Here is a 26,071-nt window from a genome sequence, read left to right on the forward strand (position 1 = left end):
ATTACTGTTTTGCAAAAACATTACCCCAAACATGAATATAAATCATTTCCTTTTGTTTCCCATTAATTATTTTATATATATTTTTACAAAATAAATTTTCGAAAAACCTCATCAATATCACTGTGATGATCGAAAACTCTTTACACCATCGAAGTCCGAAGACTTGTTGTATACATCGTAAAATACCCTTAATTTCAAATCCATTTCCTCTAAAACTAAACAAATTTGCTCTTAATATCGGAAAGTGCCTGTCTGGCATCCGTACGCATCGGCATCAGTCTGCTTCGAAACTTCGTCGGGTTTAGTATATTCGCTTTCGCATCCAATACCGCCTCGAAAAGTGTATTTCCTATCCCAAAATTAAAATAAGTTCATCACACAAAAACACCTCCCAAAACCGTCTCTCGCTCTCTATCTCTTTATTGTCTGAAAATAGTTTCGTACTCGCAGAAAAAAGAAATAAATAAACAAAACCGTTTTCTCGCATGTCGCATTGTTTTCAAGTCATTACAAAAATTTTTCTTTTTAACTGTGTTGTGTTTTCAATTCCAAGAAAATTGGTACATGACTTAAACCTATTGTAACCAACCTATCAATTTCGAAAAGTCAGTTAGGAAAAATCCACATCTGAGCTTATAGAGTTTATTTCTTGTAAAACACCTCGAAACGGTTGATCTCAAATGAATCGGTAGACCGGTGGTGGCGGCTAGGCGCGCATGGACCGAAAACGAACGACACCGAACGGGCGGCGCGGCGTACTAAATATTTATTTGAGAATTTATTTATAACATCGAAATGATGCGCTAAGCTTTTTTCGAAAGTGGTCAAATGATTAACACGTTTAACCAATTTTCTCTTTTTGTTTTCTGAACAGCAGCAATTCAGAACGTTCACTGCTGGAGGCGTTTAGTTCGGTCCCGTTTCTTTTTACTTAATTTATTTTTTAAAAGAAAAAAAAATATTTTATCCTCGGAAATACCTTTCTGTCTCCAATCCAATAAAATTCCCAAATTTACGAATTATTGATAAATCCACAGTTTTTGAAAAATCACTTTCCCCGAAAATACTGTGTGCTGCGGTGATTTTGGAAATTTTTGTGTCTGATTTTGTGAAAAAAAGAAGAAAATGAAAAGTACTCGCTTTTCGATTATATAAAATTAGCTCTCTGTTTTTTGGGTGTGTGCAAAAGCAATTCAAAATACGAAGAAAGAAGAAAGTGTTCCTAGTGTTCGAAAACTCAAAGAATCAAAAAAATCATACTACTCGTTGCTCGTTGATTTGGAGAGGAATGAAGATATTTTTTTTGTATAAGAAAATAATTTCTCGTTTTTGAAAAATGTGTTCTCCTCCGATACTTACAATGTTTGATCTTGTGTTAAGAGGTGCTGTTGTGGTGAATTATGTTGATGGATTGTTTTAAATTTAGGTCATTGTTTTTAATTTTCTGTTTTTTAATATAAACTTTGTGTACAAAGAGTTTGCTATTGCGTTGGAATATTTGCGGTGGCCAGGCGACTACGAATACTACGACCGACGACCGACGGAAGGCGGCGGCGGCGCTGTGGCGGTTTTTAGTTATACTCGGCATAATCCGAGTTCGAGTTGAGATAGAGGTATGTATAGGTGGAATGTTGTTTAGATTTTAATTGAATTCTTTGGAAAACCGAGTTTGTTGATGAAACACTAAAATATATAAATAATTATTAGATATGTACATATGTAAAGTATCTATGTACATAACATGCCTTGCCTACCTTTGTTTATAATAGTTTATCACGTAATAATGCAGAAGAGACTCATGACTGTGAGACGTACAGTCTTGAGAGAGTACGGTGCGTTATTTCTGACTTTGAGAATGAGAAATAGGATGGACGGAAAAGCGAAAGTTGTTTTGTTAGATTTCAAATACACGCGGTGTTTGAAACTATGTATATTCGATTGTAAGAAAAGATATAAATATAAGAATGAATACTTTTATTGTATCAAAGCGTCCGAATTTCAGACAAAAAGCAATAAACTATTCGGCTACACTCTCTACAGTCCACGGAGCTTCATGCCATTATACCCGTGAACGCCAATATTTCTGGGCTAAAGATTTTCATCTTTGCTTTTGCTTTCTCCAAAACGATGAAAATCAGTGATTTCGAATGCATTGTAAACATTACTGTGTGTTGTTGATATAGACTAAAAAATTGTATTTTTGCAATAATGTGGGCGTGGAATTTTTTTGTTTGTTTCTAAATTGGAACATGGAATTCTTTTAGTCGAGAAGTTGAGAAGTGTTGACAGGTCTATTGAGCTAATTCTAAATATTACAAAATTTTTGTGATTAATGGTATTGGAAACTAAAATTGGCATTTTTGAAAAATGTTAAATTATGAATATTAATGTTACATGTGTTAATTAGGTGTGTATTTTATATCATATAACACTTATTATATTATTAATATATAAACAAAAGGCACGTAAGTGAACAAAGTTTTCCTATAATTTTTAATAAATTGGAAATAATAAACAGAACTGTGACACTATGTAAATATTAAATTTAATGTGAGGGTTTTTACAATTGAAGTATGAATAACATTATAATTTTCAAAATATTCAAAGACTGATTAATAACTATAATTATTGCGTCATTAAAAAATCAATTCCTTTCAATGGGCGGTAATCAAATACGTTTTGTTTTCTCAAAGAAAGCGTTCATTAAATAATATTGTATTTTTTTAAAAACATTTTCAAAGTTGTTCATTTTATTTAATAATTACAGAATCCAAAATCTAACCGTTCAAAATTAAACCTTAACTTTTTGTATTCTTCTTGATACCTAAGTCAGTGTTTTTTGGAGCAACACTATCATATTTTTAGATACAAAACATTTTGAGGAACAAACATGATTTTTTTAATGGAAAAATTATGATAATTGAATTTGTTTGGTTTTAAATAAACCATCGTTAAAATTTGTGCTAAAACGTGTTTTTTTTTCATATGTGAAAACCATTTTTTTTCAATTACTAGGACACGATAATTTTTCAAAAAACATAAACCCTCTGCTAGGTTCTACATTTTACTTTCACTCATATAAATTATATTTCTGAAATTCACTTTTATCGATTTCTATTTAAAGTTTTTGTCAAGTTTTAAGTTTAGCGAAACGAAGTAAATTTACGTGTTCTTCATTTCGATTTTTGTGATTTTCAAGTGATTACCAGATAGGTTAGGTTAAAGTGGCTGCGGATTCATAATCCACACACTTAGGCCAAAAGAAAAGGCCCATTGTGATACCACATGAATCTAGAGAAGTACTTCCCACTAGTCGAACCATTTTGAGCTTTTTAAGAAACGAAAGAGATATTTGATATCCTTTTTAGCTAGTTCACTGGGATTATCAAAAGAGTATTCTCCATGAATCGACCAGATTAAATTGGTGAAATTGAATTTGACAAGAGAAATTCAACTTTCCTAATCTTTACTTTGAATTTTAGGGAAGGGAAAAAGTATTTAAGACTACTTTTCAACACACCAAGTGTCTCCTCTATACCAGAAACGTTTAAGACACATTCAGAAACTTGACTTCGGAACCAGAGTCTTTACCAATCGATATTTCAGAACTTAAGTTACTAAACCATTCCTGTGTGCTTTAGTAATGTTGTGGAAGATGAAAGGGGACCTATAGTTTAGCCGAAACCGAACGGTTGATTTGAAAAGCACTTTTTACGACAAGAATTACTCTTGGGTGATTTTTCAATTGCTCGAAAGAGGCAGTACCCGTGAAAAATAGATGGCATAGGCAGGGTTTGAACCCAAGAACACAGTCCAACGCACTAACCATCACGGCACGGGTAATGCATAAAAACCGCTTATAGCAAAAACCCCACATCTGCTGCAAATGTGCATCTATATATAGTGCAAATAAAAACCACAAATATTTTATATTTAATTTATTGAAATGCACAGAACAAATATAAATATAAAATTTTATACAAATTTATGACAATCAACTAAACTGATGTGATTTATGTCAGCTGCTTTAATTTTACTTGAAGTGATTTCGAAAAGTATTCGAAGCTCTGAAATATGCATGTTTGTATGTACAAAGATGGAATGTAAGAATTTTAAAAATAATTACAATTTTAATTTCTATTGACTCAATAAAATGTAAAGAAAAACCAAATTGACAGATTTTTTATAGGAAATGAAAACCTAAAAAAAAAAACATTACTAAGACCTGGTAAAAATTGATTTTCGACTCGAATATCTTTTTAAAAATTAAAAATATTGGCTTAAAACTAATTTTATTTCATAAAAAATATTGTTTTTAACATTTAGTAATTTTTTGTATAAAAATCCAACTGTCAGTTTTTTCCATCAAAATAAAATCTGAAAAAAAAAGTTTGCAAAATTGGTAAGAATTGATGTTCGGTTCTAGATATCTCGTGAATAAATGGAGGTATTGCCTTCAAAATGATTTCATTCTGTGATAGAATTTTTAAGAAATAGTCTGTATTTGTTTATAAAAAAAATAAAAACTTTTAAGAAATGCAGCTAAAATTGATAAAAATTAGTTGTCGACTAAAAATCTCGTAAAAAAAATATGCAAAATATTGTTGGTAATTTTTAGTTATTTAAAAAAAATCAACTGACACATTTTTTGACGAAACACGAAAGCCTACACGTTTTTTAAGCAAAACTTACCTAAAGACGGGACGGGAAGTTATCAGTGCGGGTCGCATTAAAGCCTCAAAAATTAAGAGAAAACTTTTTTTTCATGTGATATTTTTTCAAGAAATCAAAATTATTTACACTCGCAGCAACATGAAAGACATTTTCCTCAAACTCAAACATGGAAAAATGAGTTCTGTACAGCTCGTAGACTTCTACCAAAGATCTCAATATTAACTGCGTTAGCCACTTGTTGTGTGGACTTATTGACTCTTGTAGATATTTCAGAGTCTCAGATTGTTTTCTTCAACGCTAGGTTGGAAAGGAGCTGGGACAGTACATTCCTTTGTCAGAGTTCATCCGGATTGATTTACTGGGCTTGAAATGTTGCTCATGGTTTGGCCATCATACATAATTTTATAAATTAATGAAGAATTCTATAATGGCTTTATAAAGTTTAACCCTGGACTATCATAGATGGCTTGTCCATTATGGAACACTTAGGACAGTTTAAAATACCATTGTGATACCACATGAATCTTAAGGCTTCGTCCTTAGTTTAATGAAACCAGCTTGAGTCCCTTAGTTACGATAGTTATAGATAGTTATAGAAGAATTCTCCTAGGTAATTCTTGCGTTTTTGAGCTAGAGCAGGGCATGTACAGAGAAGGTGAAGAACTGTTTTCTCCACTTTCTCGTCCATACAGCTTCTGCCAAACTCATTTGAGAATACGCCTAGCCGCGTGGTGTTTCCTATTAGACAGTGCCCGGTTATGGCACCTATTATCGAGATTATATGCGATCTGCTAAGAGATAGCAAGCACCTTGATCGCTTTAAATCTAGTGTTGGCAAGATGTTTTTTGTAACCTGGCACGTGTTGAAGTTGGTCCACCTGCTGTTTGCCTTCTTAATAGCGTTTTGCATTATCAACAGTTTACAAGTAGCGATTGCCAATCGTGGTAGAATATTAACTTAACCAGGTCACAAATATGCAGGTTCCAAACGATTCTTCCATTTGCCTTCCAAATCTATCCAAAATATGAATCTTTAATTGCAATTGGTGTTTAATTTTGGAATCGACAATAGATTTGTTAAATACGTTAAGCTTAAGTTGCTGTTCGATTTTGGATCGTTTTGAAAAAAAAAAAAAAAAAAAATAAGTTAGAAAAAGCAACATTTGTAGAGTTTTTTAAGAAATACAAATTAAAAAAAAATGAAAATGCTTTTAACGCTTATCGAACTTGCTCCTGTATGTTGAAAAAATATGTTATGCGATAATCTATCACTTGGCTTTGAAGTAAATTCGAATTTTCGAATTTGGACCAAAACAAATTACATGGGAACTACCGTCATTCTTGATTTTCAGAAAAAACTGAAAAGCTTCTAACGCTTATCTGCTTAAAACCTTAACTTTCGAGTTTGAACTCAATTGCCTATGGGCTTAGGCTATAGGAGCAACGACCGGCTTTCGGACGGAATCGTAGGACCCACTTTTTCTTACTTCTTTACCATCTCAATGTCATGTTTGATTACAATCTCGAGTCCGGAATTTGTACGAATGCAAATCTTGCCAAACAGTTCCTTGCCGTCTTCAAGACATCTTGAAGAAAAATTTCAACTCTATTTTTGTTCCAAGTATTCTATTGGGCTGTTTAACAAATCCTTAAGTATTCGTTTGGATTGGATCTTCTTTTTACGGAAAATATTCAAAATAGATTGAAGCCGACAAAAGTCTACGCACGACAAATTTCTTGCAGTTTAGTCACTAGAAAATTAAACAAGGAATATCACTTTTTTGTAATACCTTTAACCTACATTGATCAAGACGAGAGGCTACATACGAAATGGACAATTTCTAAATATAAAAAGAGGATGGGATGCGACCCACACTGATAACTTCCCATCCCGTCTGTCGATTTGTCTTGCTTAAAAGTTTGTCTATATGTACTAGTATCAATTTTACCAAATTTGCGTACTATTTTTTATAGTTTTTATTTTTTATGAAAAACAGACTGTTGGATTTTTATATAAAAATCACTGAATATCGAAAACAATATTTTCTGTAAAATAAAATTAGTTTGAAGCCAATATTTTATAGTTTTGAAAAGATATTTGAGTCGAAAATCAATTTTTACCAACTTTTGTTTTTTTTTTTTTAGGTATTTAATCTTTTGTACAAAAACTGTCAATTCGATTTTTCTCAACATCTTTCAGAATGCTTAAAACAATATTTCTTATAAGATAAAATAAGTTTGAAGTCTAACTTTCAAGTTTTTGAAAAGATATTTGAATCCATATTCAATTTTTACCAACTTTTGTTAATTTTTGTTCGGTTTTTAATTTTTTATAAAAAAACTGTCAATTCGATTTTGTTCAAAATTTTACTGAATGTTGGAAATAATATTTCTTATAAGATAAAATAAGTTTGAAGCCTAAATTTTAAGTTTTTGAAAAGATATTTGAATCGATATTTAATTTTTACGAATTTTGAGTAATGTTTTTTTTAGATTTTTATTTTTTATAAAAAAACTGTCAATTCGATTTTCCTTAAAATTTTATCAGATTTCAAAAACATTATTCTCCCTTGCTCAAAATTGTTTTGGAGATGAAATCATATGTTAGTCGAAAAAAAAACCGTTAGATAGATTTTTTTCAAAAAATATATTTCTTTGAGATCACGTTACAGTTTATTATATAAAATTAAATTCAAGTCTCTAGCGTTTTTGGTTCGTAAGATATTTAGGGTTAACCAAAATTTTCACCTTTTTTTAAACTGCTATGGTAAAAAAACCACCCACGCAATTTTCTTCAGAGCCCTTTCTGCATCTTTCTGCCTTATTATCTGTATAACAAAATTTATTTGAAGTCGATATCTCTTCTGATTCTTGAGCTATGGACGACGAAAAAAACGTCGCGAACGTACGGACGTACAGACGAACTAACGTACGTACACACGCACGCACAGCCATCTTTCTAAAAATCTTTTATTTCGACTCTAAGGACCTTGAAACGTCGAGAAATGTCAAAATTTTCAATTTGACAAATCAGACCCATTACAATAACTTCCTAAGGGAAGTTAATAAGTGAACATCCATAATTCGATAGATGTCAATTTTATGGATCTTGCATTGCAAATTCTCCCATCCCAGCTCAATGATATTTAAGCCTGAGCTGATCTAAAACAAAGGGCGCATTTGGTATGCGGACTCTTGTCACTATATTTTTAAAGTTGTTGGTCAAAACAGGTTGAAGGTCTTAAAGTGATGTTTTTTCTTGTAATGTCAACAAAATAGACTGTGTAAACGTAACTGGCTCGAAGTCACCAAGGTTGCAAATTTCAAAATTGGTTTTAGGAAAAAAAAAAATGGAAGCTATAATGATGACTTTCAGCTTATACTGTTGCAAAGTTTGTATATTATTAAACTTTGACAGGGCAGCGCACATTTCTTTAGTAATATTTTTTAGTATTAAATATCTTACAGAAACCATCAATTCGGGAACGTTTTTCTAAGTTTGATAACATTAATAAGAACATAAAAAAGCACATAATTTAAGCTTTGTTTAATAACATTGGTATATTATGTATCTATATTAAATAAGCAATAAGGAAAACAATACATACAAAATCTTATAGAAGGAAAATACGTCTCATCATGTCCGGGAACGTTCCCGAAATGACCGTTCACGAAATGACGATTTCAAATAAGAGCGCCCTTTGATTATACGGGGCCATTTTAAATGCGATATGACTTTGTCAAAAGAACATATTTGAAGTTTCTTTATTATTTCGAGTCGAAAAAAGAATTTCATCAATATTTAAATGTAATAAATGCGTTCACGGATTGACAGACTATTGATGTACGCTCTAAGAATAATTAATAGAAAGTTACTTAACATTTATATATTTATTTGACGAAAAATAGTCTGACAGCCGGCTTTGTTACTGTTCTCTTCTTCGACTGACGTTTGACACCAAATGGCTGGATTTACTTAAAATTATTTTTGATCGACTATCAATATGTTCACTGAAATGACTTGTGTGGTATTGGACAAACTATTTTTGCATTTTTATTTTATTTTTACGTTTTTAAATCATATTTTGGGCTTGTTGTTGAAGATTGTACATTAGTACGTGTTTCCGAAATGATTTTCTTTGCGAGTTTATTGATTTAATTTTCATTAATTCACTTATTTAATAAATTCACTTTATTAATAAATTATATTTTGTTTGATGGACAAACAAAACAGGTTAGTTTTAGTATTTATTCATCTTTTTTCTCGATTAAGTCTAATTCTAAGGCTAATTCTGCACCTTGATGATTTAAGGCCAACTACTTTATTAATCTTACTTAATTTGTAAGTGACCAAACAGAGACAAATTTGGTCGTACGTGGGCTTCATAATGATATTATTTTGTAATTATTTCTAAAAAAAACTATGGAAAGTTAATATGTTTAAAATCTTGCACTGAAATTATAAACGAAAAATAAGGTATTCTTTATTAATCCTTTGGGGAAGTGACAAGTTTTATATTTTACAATAGCAACGTACTAGTCTTCACAGTTCCCTTCTTTTTATAAAAAAAATAGATAGTTTTTTTTTGAAAGTAGTATAAAAACTGAGCTGAAGTTTTTTGTACGTATGTTTTAATTGTGCCGAGATGGGATGAGGCCATACTAATTGTGGTTCTTATAATAGGTTAGGTTAGGTTAATACATTTTAGGAAGAAGATAGGTTACTGGAATACATTTTTATATACGACGTTTTTTGTTTTTCCTTTCTTGGCCAGAACGTAAAGATTTTGTGGGTTGGAGACTCGTAAGCACGCTACATGTAATTGTCCATGGGAAACACATTTTTTCCAAGTTTAAACCTGCAACTTTCAGCGTTTGCAACTGAGCTTTCAAAGGAAAGTGCACTCTTTTAAACTGAATCGGCTAATCGGTGGGAATTATCGGAATGCGGAGAATTAAAATATATTTTCCTTTTTCTTTTCCAGTCATGATTTTGGCTTTTATAATATTTCGTCCTAGGTGAGTAATCTGTAGCGGTGGACCATTATATAACTTTGGTGCGTCAAGATTTCTCATCAACATAGGACTGGAACACCAACATTCAATCTCAACTTATGAGAAGGCAAAGGCACTCCTGATAATTTCAAACAATTAAGAAACTCTATGGGGTATGATGATACGTGCTCCGTGTTCATAACGTTGTCTACTGAAAGGTACTCGACGATATCTCCCTCCACGTCCCGCGTGCGTTTAACGTTGAAGGCTTGAGGCAAGTGGTGTGCGAATCCCGCGTTAATATACGTGTATGATAAGTTTAACATGTTTGACAACTTATTTTATAAGGGTTGGGAATGCGTTGTTTTTCCGTAATACCAATTTTATCCAAATATTATTCAAATCTTTAATAATTTAGGAGTGAAAGCGATCAAATTTCCCGAAAAGTTATTTTCCTATGGGAATGCGTTGTTTTCCCGAGGTCAAAAGTAACTCGTGTCTTTTCTTAAGTCTCAAACTATCTCCTTACCAAAGTTAATTTAAATCTGTTCAGTAGCTCAGGCGCAAAAGCGATCAGCCCACCTGAATTTTCCCTTGGGAATGCGTCATTTTCCAAAAAAAAGAAGCCTATGACCTTTCTCGGGTATCAAAATATCTCCATACCAAATTTCATGCAAATTGGTTCAGGAGTTTAGGCGTGATTGAGTAACAGACAGACAGACATTGTTACTTTCGCATTTATAATATTAGTATGGATAACATGGATTAGTATGGATTAAGTTCGACTATTTTAAATCGTTTTTTCTTATGTCAAAATTTATGTAGGTATCTATTCAAATGAATTTAAATAATTTTTCTTTACAGATATTTTAAATTGCATTGAGAATTAAAAAAAAAAAAAAATCATCATGGAGAACGAAAAACCTCGTTCAACACCGAACAGTCAAAGATCCTCATTTACAAAAGATAAACCTTATGCGCCAAATCCCGAACAAGAGTTTTCTGAACCCATGCAAAGGATTTTAGGTTTTGACGAACGTAAGTCGACTTTCTACAAGACTCTAGAGGAAGCTTTGGCTGTAGATTACAATAGAATAAGAAATGACGTCGAAAACGACAGAATACCAGCCCATTTACCTAAATATCCCACCAAAGAAGGAGAAACTCCTACAATCGAAGAAAAAACTAATTATTATTTCAATCTGTTGAAAAACGAATGTTACGAATATATTGAACCATTGCACGAAGGAATTGGACTATCGATTGGTGCAGCAATCGAAACATCAACTGCTTTCGATCATTTGAATAAATTGCACGATTTACTGGACAAAATCTGTGATATGTTAGATCAAAATTATAAAATGCAAGTTTATATGCATGATTTGAAGACTTTAACTGAATTGAAAAATATTGAAAAAAAGGTATGTAAACTTTGTGTTTAAAAATTGATGTTTATGTAATGTAATTAATTTCAGGATCTTAGTGAATACGATGATATTGAACTTTCTGAACCGGAATCTGATCTTGAAACAAATATTTCTCTTCTTAGCTCGATTTTGGAGGCGTCTAAAAGTACACCACTAAAAAGGACCACAGCAAAACAAGGGTAACTAAAAGATCCCTCACAATTTATTTTAGTGGGAGAACATTTCTAGTGGCATTTGCCTATTTCGAAGGCAGCAATTTTATAGCTTATTCTAATTGCTAAAACAGACTTTCTTACTTTGTATCATTTCTTCAAAATTCCTTGGAAACATAATTCAGAGCAGTTTAGCATTTAAACTAAATAATTCAATGTTTTCTTTTGATAAGAGAACATTATTAAACTCGTACAAACAATTTTAACAGCTCTTATAAGATATGTATCTCCCACTTTGTTAATTTAAATGTTGACATTATCGACTAGAAATAAAAGTTCGGGGCCTTTAAATCAACACTGTCTCAAAACCAAACTAAATTATATTCCCTTTATTGTTATATGGGTCAGTTAAAAAAACTCTATATTTTAGATCCCGAGAAAGAAGTAAATCAGTGTTTGTGCCAGGTGCTAATCAGCCCACTGAAAAGGACCCCAAACCACCACCTATTCGACGTCAAAGTGTCTTTACCGAAGGCAAATCAAAAGTATCGAAATGGACAAAAGTAAAAGCGGCCTTTAAATGGGAAAAGGCAAACGTACCCGCACTTAACGAATGTAAAAGCTCCGATTCTGGTATTGGACTTCTGCCTATAAACCATGAAGTTGCCAGATATTTGAGAGTCCCATCGGTTCCATGCGGAGGAAGTTCAGCTGATAGTATCCTCAGTTCATCTTCGGGACATCTCCTAAGCGAGACTGGCACACCGGGCACCATAAGCTCGGCTAGCTCTGTTGATGATATCGAACGTGCTATTCAAACATCGCGTAAGTATTTTCACCTACCAACATATAAGTATGAAGTTTTGCATTTATGAACAATTATTATTATGGATTCATTAATTATTTGATACTCCAGCAATATGCACTCGTGCCTTTTGCAATAATAATGAATTTGAAGAACCTATTGTAATAATAATAATTCTTTTGTAATTTATTGGAGGAGGAAATTCATATGGAATGTTTTAAATGAACGCAATTTAATTTAGGTAAACAGGCTAAAACTCAAAATAAATATTTTTAGAACTTTGTTTGATTGAATCGTTTTGTGTTTGCATGTGCTGAAAGCTAAAGCGTGCATTTTTGTTCTTAAAATCGGTGAAAAGTCTAAACAATTAGAAGGTATTTTGGTTGGTAAATATATATTTATTATTATAAACAATACATGCTAAGGATCTTTTTTACTTTTGTGGAAATAATTTTGTTTCTATTTTTGTATCTGATATATTCTTGCAAATATGGTGTTCATTTCATGATATCTAAAATATTAAAGAAAGCATTCAATGATCACCTTCTTGCTGATGTTTAACATGAAGTATTAACTTCATTCATTATTTAAAAAGGCAATCATGATTTCATTGAATTCGTTAAACACACTAACGTAGGAGCTTAAGACTAATATTACATTTATTCTTAGATTTATAGATTTACAATGCTTTAAGCAATTTGCAAACAAAATCTAAACTAAAGTATTTGAAAAAAATTAAATTTTCACTTTCACTTTTAAAATCGTCGCTTACGGAATATAACAAAAAGTAATACTTATTTACTTACTAAAGGTGACGCTACAGTCCGGGGCGGACCAGGGCCTCAACCAACATGCGTCTTCAGCCAGCTCGCTGTCTACAGTTTCGCACGCCAAGTTGGTTGAGGTCTTCACCCACCTGAGTCGCGCTCTTCCTCTACTGCGCGGTCCTTCGGGATTGAATTCGAAGACCTTCCGGGCTGGAGCGTTGATGTCCATTCGCTCTACATGACCCAGCCATCTAAGCCGTTGGACTTTAATTCTGCTAACTAGGTCAGTGTAGCTGAACAGCCCGTACAGTTCGTCCTTATATCTCCTCCTCCATTCTCCATCTATGCATACGGGACCAAAAATCACCCGAAGAATTTTTCTCTCGAAGCATCCTAAGCCACTCTCATCTTTTTTTGACAGCGTCAACGTCATAAATGAAAACCGTGATGAAGAGTGTCTTATATAGATGGTTATTTTAGATGCTCGAGAGAGGACTTTACTTCTCAATTGCCTTCTAACTCCAAAGAAGCAGCTATTTGCAAGAGTTATTCTTCGTTTGATTTCAGCGCTCTTGTCGTTATCTGTAACATCTTTATAGCGGTGCCTATAGGCAGACAAAGTTCTTAACTACCTCAAAGTTATAGCTGTCCATGGTGACGTTTTGTCCAAGACGTCGTTGTTCAGTGTCCTTTTTTGATGACAGCATATACTTGGTCTTGCCCTCATTGACCACTAAACCCATCTTCTTCGCATCCGTCGCAATGCTCAAAAACGCTCCACTGACATCACGCTTTGATCTTCCAATTATGTCAATATCATCTGCGTATCCCAGTAGTTGGATGGACCTTAGGAAGATTGTGCTTCTAGTGTTGACGGTTGAGTTTTGCACAATTCTTTCCAGAACGACCTTTTTAGACATAAAATGCATCGGTGAGATCTTTTCCAACCTTGATAGAGCAGCGTGCATGGTGGGTATCGATTTGAAGCTCTTGGGTTTTTTCCAAGATTTGCCGTAGTGTGAATATTTGGTCGATAGTGGACTTTCCTGGTCTAAAGCCACACTGGTAAGGACCAATCAGGTTGTTGTGACATTCCTCTATCTCCTCGATCGTGCGCTTCTCATGCTCTCCTTTTCTCCATCTAAGAAGCCGGTGTTTGTCTCTTCTCTTCTGCTCGTAGAGCTCGCGAGCAGCTCTGGTCCTCCAGTGCAGCGCTGTGAACTCTAGCAATTCAGAGGCGGCATCTTTGATGATTGCAAGGCAATGTTGCCACTGGTTTTCAATGCTTAATGCATGCCGCATACTCCTTAAGAGGTTACTAGAGACTCGATCGGAAAAGGACATGGCAGTCTCTTGCGATTGTATCCATCTAACGTCGAATTTTCTCACAGAACTTCCTTGTTTTGGCTTGGATCGGGATATCCGTAGCCGTACCTTGGCTACGAGGAAGTAGTGGTCCGAGTCAATATTAAGCTTATGTTGGCAAATTTAGCCTTGATGGGGATTGTCGTGACGCGCGCTCACACTGTTGAAACTGAAGACTTTTTGCCTCAGTCTAGTTCCAACAACAAATCCACACCCAAATCGACGCTGTTTTCGTTCTCTTATAGTTTGCGTTTTCCTGGTCCATCCTATCTCACACTACGGTAAAAACCGTGTAGTGTGAAACGAGCCTTAGACTAGTAATTCTTCCTGTGGCTCAATTTGATCGATTATTTTGTCTATCCAATTAATTAAGTTTAAATAAATGAACTTTTATGCAAATCATGTCGTGTCGTAGAATGGTTATATTTTTGTAGACCTTATTGATCTTTGTCCGTAGTGCGTTGACAGTTTGATAATATATTCAAATTTTTTGAAGCTTCTTCTTTGATGATGTGGTATTGTCTGGATATTGACAAAATGGTTAGAAGATGATATTCTTGTGATGATTTGCTTATTTTCAAATTCGTGGACTATTATACCACTAGGCCACATAGAAACTGATCTGAGAAGTCCAAAGATAGAGTCGGGAATTCTTAGTTTGAAAGATGCATATTTCGAATAGTTGCGGTGGATCAATTTCTCTTCGTTGTAGAGAAACCAAACTTTTTCTGTTAAAGGGTATTCAGTCGGTGTTGCCATAGGTTGTTGAGAGGTTGATGAAGGGTGTATCAACACCGTTTCTTCGGATGTTGGCTGCTGTACGGATTCAGTTGGCTATTTTCTTTGGAATCGATGTCGTCAATCTTACTTTTTAAACAAGCTGAATCATTTGAAATATTTGACATTTCTAATTCTTTATTAACTGCGTTATGAGTATGCATGGACTTTAAATTGTCCACCTTTTCTGATAGTCTTAGTACATGCGAATGCAATTTGTCAAGATTCAATGTATTCTGCAGTACATCACGAAAAATTTCCATGGTAAATTACGAAGTCAAACAAATTATCGGCAACTTTATAAAATAACATAAAATAAATTATAATTTTATTTTCGTTTATTTTTAAGGGCGTGATTCATCAAAAAGCGACTCCAAATGTGAATTCCGAGTTACAGTCGAAAGTGATAACCATCGCAGCCATTCCATTGATGGAGAACTAGGATCACTTTATAACAAACAAGTGACTAAAATAAATTCATAAAATTAATCCTATTTTACACTATTACTTTTGTATCTCTATCTCTAGGAAATTAAAGATTCTTCACCATTTCAAATAAAACACCAAAGAAATATAAGCGAAAGTTCAGAGCACAAAAATAGTCCAACGACAAGTCAAAGCTCCCTGGATCGACTTGTTGATTCAGTCAAGAAACCAACAAAATCATCCTCTCTGAAGGGCATTCGCAAGAGTAAAATTGTTTCAGACTTTGAAGCTCTTCCCGAAGATGTTATTGTTGATATAACTAGCAGACCCAAACGGGAAAAAACCCTCCCAAGTCCGTTGAATTTGAATTTAAGACACGTTAGTTTGACATGAATTGTTGATTCTTTCGAATCAAAATATCTAAACATTTTTGGTTTTAAAGGACTTAAGTGAATCAGATTGTGCGGATTACTCCCAATCTCCCAGTGGAACAGCTAAAAGTCCTTGGGAGAAAACGAAAAGCCGAAAATTCCAGTCTCCAGGAAATTCTTCGGTTCCCAGCAGTCCGTCAAGACACTCTGAATTCTTCCCAGAATTTGGTAAGTTTATAATAATTTAAAAGATTCAAACATATCAAGTGTTATTTTTGTATTTTATTTGATAAATTAAAGAAAGTGAAGACCTATCGAGTGGTGATTTCTCCGAACCGACTACTCCGCATAACAAGCTATTTTCGAGCAATAGTCTGCACATGCAACAGGAGGAGATAAATCAGCGCTATAATGCCCTCAGAGAACGGCTTAAAATGGAATTTGAAGCAAAACGACAAGAATGGGATAAAATACGAAACATGTACAGCAATAACAAGACATCTGGTTTCTATTCACACACAATTTAAGTCAAGTGAGAAATGTTTATAACTTCTAGCTTTTGATTGCAGCTTATCATATTGTGGGTAAGGAAGATCCACCACAACAACAGCAAGCGAAGATTGTATCAACCAAAGTTCTTGAAGAAAATTTGACACCCGACTTTAAAAAGAAACTTCACAAGTGGCGTGTTAAGAAGCAAATTTCCCTTCATGGAAATGCATCGAACAAAGAACCACAAATTTCACCAACAAAAGATACTGAATGCAAGAAAATCGATTGGAATTTATGGAGGACTGGCCAAATAAAGCTGGAAGGTCAAGGACTTAGTCCATTGCCAGATCAGAAAGATCTTCCTGAAGATTTCCAAAGAAAACTCGGTAAGAAAATATTACATACATAAGCTCTGAGATAATTTTGTTTTGATCTTTTTAACTAACTTAAGAACAATGGAATAAAATAAAAAGTTCAGGACCAGCTCATAGTGGTCATGATTTTACACGACGTTCAACGAAATGTGAATTGGTCAAGAAGCCCGGTGAAGATGATAAACAAAAATCAGAGAAGGAAAAACCAAGAACTCACGAAAGAGATAAGCTTGAAAGGTAATATTGTAACTGTTTGTTTTTTGAAACTTAATAGACCTTAAATTTCAATTGTCAAAGGTGAAAGTTTAAAATTTATTCGCTCGTACAAAAAGTTTATTTTTCTCATTAAAGTTTCTGATAACAACAAAACAAAAACTTCATAAAGTGGCTTCTTTTGCCTTTTTTATTTAAACAACACAAAATTCGTCTGTAACAACATAAGGTACGAAATTTCTTCATTGTATTTTATTATCGCCAAAAGCCATTTTCGTCGTTACGGTATTGTCCTTATGAACCGTAGTTGTAAGAAACGAAACATAAACGAAACTTCTCCCGAAACGAACACCAGTAGCAAAAAATACCCTTCATCAAACGAATTTAAGATGGTAGTAGGTAATCTATCAATCGATGAACTGAAAGGCATCCTCAATGATATCTTTGCCGAAAAACTTAAAGATCTTGCTACAAGGGATGATCTAACGAGACTTTACAGCGAAATAAATTCTCTGAAGGAAGAAAACTCGCAACTTAACAATCAACTTCATGTGATGTCGGAAAGATGCGAGCTTCTGGAAAACCAACTTGAATTCTTATCACGTAAGGCCAACGAATGCTCCATTGTTGTACACCTTCCCATAAACGCAGAAACCAATGCAACTCAATTCGCTATACAAAGTTGCAAGGGGCTTCTTAAGCTACAGGAAAGTGATAGTTTTCACATTAAAAAGTCCCGCGAAATTCACAACAACAACGCACAACGGGGAACTGTTGTCCTCGAGCTTCTTTCGGCAGAAATCGTAGACAAGATTATAACCGCGGCGCACCATCTTAAAAACTCGGGCATCAGTATCTTTCGGGAGCAATCACTTTTATATAGAAAAAAGAGGCAAACACTATTGCAATTCCGAAGCAAACTTCTCGAAATTAATCCGAACGTGAAAATTATTGTCAAAGGCGACAAAATGCAAATTAATAGCCACACATTTGTTTACAAATATTCACGTGGACTTAATGTCAAAAGTTCTACGGAGTTGACATTTATCAAGCAGATGTTTGGTGACAGATCGTCTGAATTTTTTGACTGCGGCGAGGGAGTGAAATTTGCACCAACTTCGATCTCGCCATTTTCTTTACCATCTTCCTCTCAACCGATGATAGCGCCACCTGTGAGTCAACATTCACAAGTCGTAAGGGGGGGTTCGCAATAGGAAGAATCTGTCGTCTGCCACAATATTAAAACAAACAATAATTTACAAACTTTAAAAATTTTATCATATAATATTACAGGTCTTAGAAGTAAGCTTGCACAACCTGATTTCTTTAACTTTATTCAAGATTTTGATGTTATAATTTTATTAGAGACTTTTTTAGAAGAAAAACACGAAAATGATTGCATAAAATATTTCAAAAATTTCAAAATAATGTGTTCACCTGCAACTAGAACAAACGTCCACGGTAGAGCTAGTGGAGGAATTTTATGTGGTGTCAAAAAAACTATAAACAGCAATTTTGTCAAACTTATTTGTTTAGAAAATAGAATTATTTTTCATATTTTTAATGATAATTTAAAATACTCAGTAATTCCGGTGTACTTGAACTGTAATAACTGGCAGAGTGACTTCGACTGCTTAATTGATTACGTGAATAACAATAATCTGGAGAACATCATGATCATTGGAGATCTAAACGCACGTATTGGGAGATATCAGAATCCTTCAAATTATGAATTACTGTCGCTAAACTTACTAAATGTTACTAGAAACTCCAAAGATGAACAGTTTAATAGGAACGGACGACTTCTTACCGAATTCTTTGAAAACTTTGGACTATTTGTACTGAATGGTGCGATGACAGGCGACGAATATGGAGAGTTTACCTTTATCAGCGGGCAAGGACAGTCAGTGATCGATATTTGCGCAGTATCAACTGGGTGGCTAAATACAACCCCAAACTTCAAAGTCGGCATAGCGAACTTCTCTGCACACCTTCCAATAGAAGTCAACGTTAAATTCTTTAATCAAGCTAGCCAAAGCATCTCAAATAATTTCCAAAAGTTAAGGTGGAAAGAAAACAGTGCTACCGTTTATAAATTTCTCCTGGATCGTTACTTTAGCTCCCTCCCTCCCCATGCCACAACCGGAGTAGAACATTTAGATGAACGAATAACGAGTGTAATTCATATCTCAGCGCCATTTGCCAGTAGCAATAACAACTCTAACTCTTTTACTCCTAAAAACGTATGGTTTGATAATGATTGCAAGAAGCTCCGCAAACTATCATTTGTGTATCTCAAACTATTTCGATCCACAAATGCATTGTTCTTTAAAAGTATTTACCTTCACGTAAATAAGGAGTACAAGACTTTATGCGCAGCAAAAAGAAGAGATTACAATACTAGTCTGGCGAAGAAACTGGTAGATTGTAAAAACTCAAAAGTTTTCTGGGATAATATTCGCGAGCTAGGAGGACGTTGTCGACATTCGGTGAATACTCTCGCAGCTGAGACACTAGCGACTCATTTTAAAACGCTTTTGTCGGCTGACGTGAATCTCCATACCTTCTCTTATGCTCTCCCCAACTTTATAGTCGATGAACTGGATGGTCCAATACTGTTACGTGAATTGGAATCAACTTTACAAAAAATGAAAAATAATAAAGCACCTGGTTTCGATGGAATTCCAGTAGAATTTTACAAAAATGGTACTGAGCAATTGAAAAATTATCTTCTTCTATACTTCAACCGATTATATAATGAGTCTCATGTTCCAAACAATCTAAACAAAGCAGTTATTTTTGCAATTTATAAGAGTGGAGATGTGAACCAGCCAGAGAACTATAGAGGCATATCTATTCTTAGCTCATTAAGGAAGATCTTCACTTCAATACTCTACGAACGGCTGACCAATTGGGTTGAGGACAAAAACCTTCTCAGTATGTTTCAAGCCGGTTTTCGAGCGGGTTACTCAACGCTGGACCATATATTTGCGTTAACAAGTATTGCCAAGAAATATATTGATAAAAAGAAAAAATTATACGCTTGTTTCGTTGACTTCAAAGCTGCATTTGACAAGGTGAATAGACAAGCATTGTTGTACAAGCTCTCAATGCTTGGAATCTCTCGGAAATTCTTGCAGCTATACTTCAATTTCCTTATCTCGTCGACTGCTTCGGTATGGGATGGATCGCATCTATCAGATTGGTTTGAAACGACAACAGGTGTCCCACAAGGCTGCATTCTAAGCCCAATCCTCTTCGCTTTATTTATTGATGATATTTCCGATGTTCTTCCAGGAGGAATATCTTTTGCCGACATACAAGTAAAAGTCTTACTCTATGCTGATGACCTAGTATTGCTGGCTGATAACCCTTTCACTCTACAGCTGCAAATAAACAGGTTAAATACATTCTGCGAGAAATGGGGGTTAGCTATCAATACTAGCAAAACTAAGGTGATGATTTTTGAGACTCGTCAAAGAAGAAGGCTTCCCGAAGAGAATTGGCAACTAAATAATATTGCTATTGAAGTGGTGCAGGAATTTAAGTATCTGGGAGTTTTAATCACACACAACCTTAACTTCGCAAAGCATGTTAAGAATAAAAGTAATGAGGCTAAATTAGCTTTGAGCATAATGTGGCCCAAGTTCTTTGCGAACCAAGAAATTGATCTGTTGTCAAAATACCGTGTGTTTCGCGCGACTGTGAATACATGCATGTGCTATGGTACCCCGGTTTTCGGACATACTTATATAGAGGCGTTCGAAGCAGTACAAAGATATTTCTTCAAGCGCTTATTTAGATTGCCAAATTCAACGCCAAATTATGCCATCTACGTTGAATCAGGATTATCGCCTCTTTACATTGAAAATCTAAAATCAAACTCCGACTATTTAATTAGAGTTATGAGAAGAACCGGAAGAAGTCTTCATAAATCAATTATGGTAAGATTGTTGCAAACGAGGGCTTCACCATTCAAGGTTTGGAACGAGCTAGCCCTAGCCCACGGAACTAATCTTCCCCTAAGTGAAACAAACGCTGATGAATGGCCGGGGCTTTTTGCTAATGTAATCGCTAAAATAGATGAAAAAATTTACACCCAGCATCTATCTAGAGCAAATGAAACTACATCTAGAAATATGTATAAGAACCTCAATCACCAGTTACCCTCGGAAGCGAATTATTTCTGTACTGAATTTTCGGCCGAAGCTATAAGCTATATATTCAGAGCTCGTGTCGAATTGTTAAACTTAAACTTTATGCCCCACCGAGCTGACTTGTCACAAATTTGCGAGCTTTGCAACAGACGAGAGAATGAAGATACAATCCATTTTATTGCAATCTGTCCAATGCTGCAGGAAATCCGACGATTGTATTTCGAATCAAGTCATCTCACCCTAAACCGACTCTATGAAATACTCAATGGAGCCATAGGATGGTCTACCCTCTATAAGTACTGCAAACACGCCTTAGCATATCGCAATAGTTATGTAACTTAAAACAGCAGTTGTTGCAGTTCAAGCACCAAAATTTTTGTTGATATCTTTTGTGTTTCAAATCACTTTAAAATTAAAAACGTATACAAATATATTTGTGTTTCAAATCATTTCAAAATTGGATCTTTTTGTGTTTCAAATCATATTAAAATTGTTAAATTTCTCAATTAAATTGTGTAAATCTAATTTTAGTTACTTTATGCTTTTTTGAATTTGTATACTATAAAAAAAAAACTTGTTACTTTTATTTATTTTATTTCATTTTTATTCTTTATAACACTAAATGAAATGTCATAACAGGCAGACGGCAGAATAAGCCATGTCATTATTCTTAAGAAAAGAAATATTGTTAATCAAAAATTTTTGTTAATAAAGAAGTTATCTATCTATCTATCTATCTAGACCTTAAAGAAATACAAAATTGAATTATTATTGTAGGCTCTCTAAACTAAAAGCCATTGTTGCTGATCCTCGAGCTAAGGAAATTGAAGTCAAAACAACAGCTGGAGTAATGAAATTCGAAGGAATCTCAAGAAAATTCACGCGAAAATTATACGAGTGGGAGAAGGCTCGAGGCATTGGACCGGAATCATCGACTTTTGCTCTATTGCATCCCGGTTACTGTCCAATTGATGTTGGGAAAATTCCAAAAGAATGCAAAAAGAGTAAGAACTTAAAATTCAATTTTGATGCAAACTAATTTAAAATTTATCAAATCTTTATTTTAGATGAAAATTCACCAACTTTGAGTAGATCACTGTCTCTAGACAGTGTAGCTCCCAATGTCTCACTTCCAATGATATCTCACCAAACATCAAGCTTATCCTTGAATGATGTTAATGATTTGAACGAAGCTGAAAGTACTGATGCTGAATTAAGAGCCGATTGTGATTTGAAGCAAAGGGATTATCCATATGAGCCAGAAGCTGTTATGGTTGAAGTAGAAGATGATATTGTTGAGACAGCATGTCCCTTAGTTGCAGTGTTGCCGATGGTGGAACAGCAGACACCTGTCTACAAATACGCAGAGGTTACTTGCAGTGATTTTTGGTATACAACTAATTTCGTTTGTTAACCTTCATTTATTTTTTTTAAACCTAAATTTTTTAATTTTAGCAAATCGCGTAGTGTACAAAGCTTTGAGTCCCATCATAGTAACGAAGGAGATAAGATAAAGACTCTCAACTACATAAATGACTTGTGGCTTCAGTTGGAGAGTAGAAATCAATTTAGCGATGAGAATTTGAGATATTTCCAAACTGTTTTTGCAACAATGCGAGGCTCTTTTTCGGAATTCGAAAGCAATTTGAATAGCACCGGTGCTAAAATGTCTTTCATCAAGGCCAAAGAATTAGTCGAAGATTTGTTTACAATCGTAAGTATACTTAACTTTTCTCAAAATCGTACGAATTTATAACTTTTTTCTCAAACAGAATAATTTGCTGTTGCAAGACGAAGCTTGTTGTCAAGAATTGATAGATGAACGACAAATGATATTTCGAAATAAACTTGATGAACTCCATACAACTCTTAATGAGGTCCGGCAGTTTATTGGTATGAACAGTACATATTTGTTTAAACAATAATAATTTGTTTTAATATTTTGAAAACCAATAAAGTGGTTAATTTTAATCACAAAAAGATTCATTGTTTAACTGAGAACCACTTTTCTAACGTATTTTCTTGGAAAATTCCAAATAACCAAAAACTTTTCTTTTATCTCAAAATATTTCGAAAACCAGATTTCTAAAAATTTTGTGGAAGAACTCCGCTAGAAAATGTTATTCCAGATAACCGCATTAAGTTTAATGCACCTAGTACTGCTACTTTATTTTTTAGTGATTTTGAAAGCCCTTGCTTCCTGGTCCTTATCGGTTTATTGGTTTTAAGTGTTTCACCTTAAAAACAAAATTTATTAAATAAATAAATGAATTAAAACATTATTTTAAATAAACAATAACTATTTCAGAATCTGAAAGGAACAACACCCAAACTGTTCCAGATATTAATGTAACCTACGATGACGGAATAGACGATGATTGCTTCAGTGTGTCTTCAACTCTGGCCAACACAGCTATGGCACTAGCAGCTGCTGCCTTTTCAACAACCGTTGATGTATCTGATGATGTTGCAACACCAATTCCTGAAACTCCAGATCTAGAAGCTGTTCGAAAAATTGGCAATCGTAATGGAAGTACGAAGAAGAAGCTACGCCTTCGTAAAATGGGCTCGAGACAGAATAGCAAAACGGAAAGCGACAGTACTGATGGTGAGTGTGGAGGTGTTGTTGAAACTCCACGAAGAATCAAGCGAAAACCAAGTAGTCGTATAAAACAGCGATCTTTTGACGAAGATAGAAAGTCTGCAGAGGAAAACCGGCCTCAAGATGACACCGTCAATGCCGGCGAAGATATTGTGTATGTTTTAAAGGTAAAACCGGGTCAGCCGATAGAACAGCAAGAAATCTGCCAAGAAAAAGCATCTAAGCTCTTGATATCGCCCACTGAATCATGCGTGCAACTAATTCATAATCCTCAACCAGAAGTTACTGCAACAGCAACAAACAAATCGAATGTTTTCGTCAAGACAAAACGAAAAGTCTTTACTGCTGTTGAAGAACCAGGTTCGGCTGATAAGTTGACTGCTGTTGCAACAGAATTAGCTGAAAATATTCAAAAACCTGAAATCGTAACATCGAATATCACACCAGAAAATCAAAATGCTCCTACAGAAAGCTACAACACTAATAATTCTAATAAACCCTTAATTTCTCCAGGAATTCAAAACATGATAACCAAACTTTCAGAAAGTATGCCTTTAGAGAAAATCGTAAGCTCCTCAAATCGAAGAAAATCTGATTCATTTCGGAACGAACATAGCCATATTTACAAATCTGTAAGTGCCAGTAGCATTTTTGCAGATGTGCCAAACGATATTCAAAAGAAACCCGAGAGCAACTTGACTGCCAAATCTTTGAGCTTCGCCAACCTTAAAAAAGGCTGGGAGTTCTATCAAACTACAAACCATGCCTCGCATCCTCTCAAAACTCGAATACCTCTGGCAAATGATAGCTTTAGACTTCTTAAGAAAATAAACCCAACACGAGTTTCAAGAGGATCACAGTCACCTAGTCAATTACCGGAAAGACGAGAGCATCTATTTCGAAAGAACAGGTCTGGTAGTCCGGTGGTAAGACTTAGTGCAAAAGGAAAACGCATAGAATCTAAACTAGCAAAATCTGTAACCTCAGCGGAGGTACCAGGATACCCCTTGTCACCTGACAAATCCGATAACACAATCCCCAGAATAACGAGGAAACTAGAAAACAAATCCCTAACTCCGACCGCAAAGAGCACGAGCTTCTTTCAAGAAACAGTTCCTACACCATCCGCATCGGCGCCCACCACACCGATGACCGATATACTCGAAAAGCCACGAACACCCTTGTCCGAGAGAGCTATACGATTGCAAAAAGCTAAAGAGGAATTTCTTAAGAGTGGCGCCCTTCCAAAAACCACCATGCGCCGAGATGAAGCCGATGTCCAACGAACTCGTGAAAAAACCGAAAATAGACGCAGCCACCAGAGCATGTGCAGCGATGTTAGCGGGAGCGGCTTGGATGAAATGAGCTATCTAAAAAGCATAAGTGTAGGAACTCTCCCTGCTGACTCTGATTGTTCAGAGCAACAACAAAACGAGGGCTACGATTCGTTACCACGTGCTGTGAGTCGTTCGGCCAAGCTAACAAGCAAATTGGGCTTTGCAACATTAGCATCAAAATTTAGAAAGGTCAAATTGCGCCGAGGAAGTAAAGACAGCTCTTCATCCCAACAACCCATTAAAGAGAACACCTTGTCGATTTTATGCAGACAAAGTCTGTTTGTGGATCTAAATCCAGTCACGCAGCAGAATCTCATGAAATCTCAAAGCTCACAAGCTGCCATTGGTGGTATGAGAGCTAAGCTGGAATCATCAAATGCTGAATCAGATGCTCTCAATAAATCAAAAAGCGAACATTTTTTCCCTCACAGAAAAAAAGAAAGCTGCGTTTAAAATAATGAGTTTAATAAACAAATAATATTTTATATAAACGTAAATAATAACTAATTTTTTAAGGTTTGATATTGTAACTAATTTTTATTTTGATTATTGTGTAAATAATAAAGCCAAAGATATTTAAAATTGACTCTTGATTTTGTAACGAGGTGGATTTAAAGAGTAAAAGCTATTTGCTATCCTTATATAAAGGTCTTACAAATATTGGACAAATTAAGGAAATATATCAATGTGTAAGTTATGTTCAAGAATCTTAATGAATTTTAACGGAATTTACGGGCAATGGGTAATAGAGAAGTTCAAAAACAATTGTGATTGCTCCCGAAAGTGTATAGTCAGAATCATAAAACAATATTTGCTAAATTTGCTGACAAAACCAACTTTTTCTCACTTCTTCATTATAAAGGCTTCAATTTTATTTAAAATTTCTTGCTTCCAACAAAAAAACAAATTTTGAATTTTTTAGCTACTTACTTAAAGAGCAAGTTGGTGCGATCCAGTCATTGATTTTATTTTCCTTATCATGATTTGCTACCCGTTGTAAAATCCTTTGATAAAATAAATAAGATTACGATAATCGAAAGCAATTGATGCATAGATAAGGCAAATTGATATCTTCAAAAACTTAAAATTCCAAAATAAGTGCAATAGTTTTTGTTCGGATCTCTTGGGGCAAGCTTG

General features: G+C 34.5%; 1 protein-coding gene across 1 annotated transcript; it reads left to right on the forward strand.

Annotated features, from left to right (window-relative positions):
- The first annotated feature begins 288 nt into the window (after positions 1–288).
- LOC129938998 (uncharacterized) lies at positions 289–25,520 on the forward strand. Its single transcript, XM_056046850.1, has 15 exons — positions 289–1,613; positions 10,534–11,090; positions 11,145–11,275; positions 11,679–12,073; positions 15,312–15,424; positions 15,491–15,766; positions 15,831–15,987; positions 16,060–16,263; positions 16,329–16,637; positions 16,703–16,862; positions 21,773–21,999; positions 22,063–22,384; positions 22,451–22,709; positions 22,768–22,888; positions 23,304–25,520. The coding sequence occupies exons 2-15, from the start codon at positions 10,578–10,580 to the stop codon at positions 25,385–25,387; spliced, it is 5,271 nt and encodes a 1,756-aa protein (XP_055902825.1). The 5' UTR covers positions 289–1,613; positions 10,534–10,577; the 3' UTR covers positions 25,388–25,520.
- The last annotated feature ends 551 nt before the right edge of the window (positions 25,521–26,071 follow it).

This window comes from Eupeodes corollae, chromosome 1 (assembly GCF_945859685.1).
Source record: "Eupeodes corollae chromosome 1, idEupCoro1.1, whole genome shotgun sequence".
Classification (NCBI taxonomy): Eukaryota; Metazoa; Arthropoda; class Insecta; order Diptera; family Syrphidae; genus Eupeodes; species Eupeodes corollae.

What these genes read in the sequence shown, in the direction of transcription:
- LOC129938998 (XM_056046850.1), top strand. Translation starts at nt 10,578, where the DNA reads ATGGAGAACGAAAAACCTCGTTCAACACCGAACAGTCAAAGATCCTCA. An exon ending in GAAAGAGATAAGCTTGAAAG is followed by an intron (nt 16,863 to 21,772) that starts GTAATATTGTAA and finishes TTATTATTGTAG; the next exon opens with GCTCTCTAAACTAAAAGCCA. An exon ending in GTTACTTGCAGTGATTTTTG is followed by an intron (nt 22,385 to 22,450) that starts GTATACAACTAA and finishes TTTTAATTTTAG; the next exon opens with CAAATCGCGTAGTGTACAAA.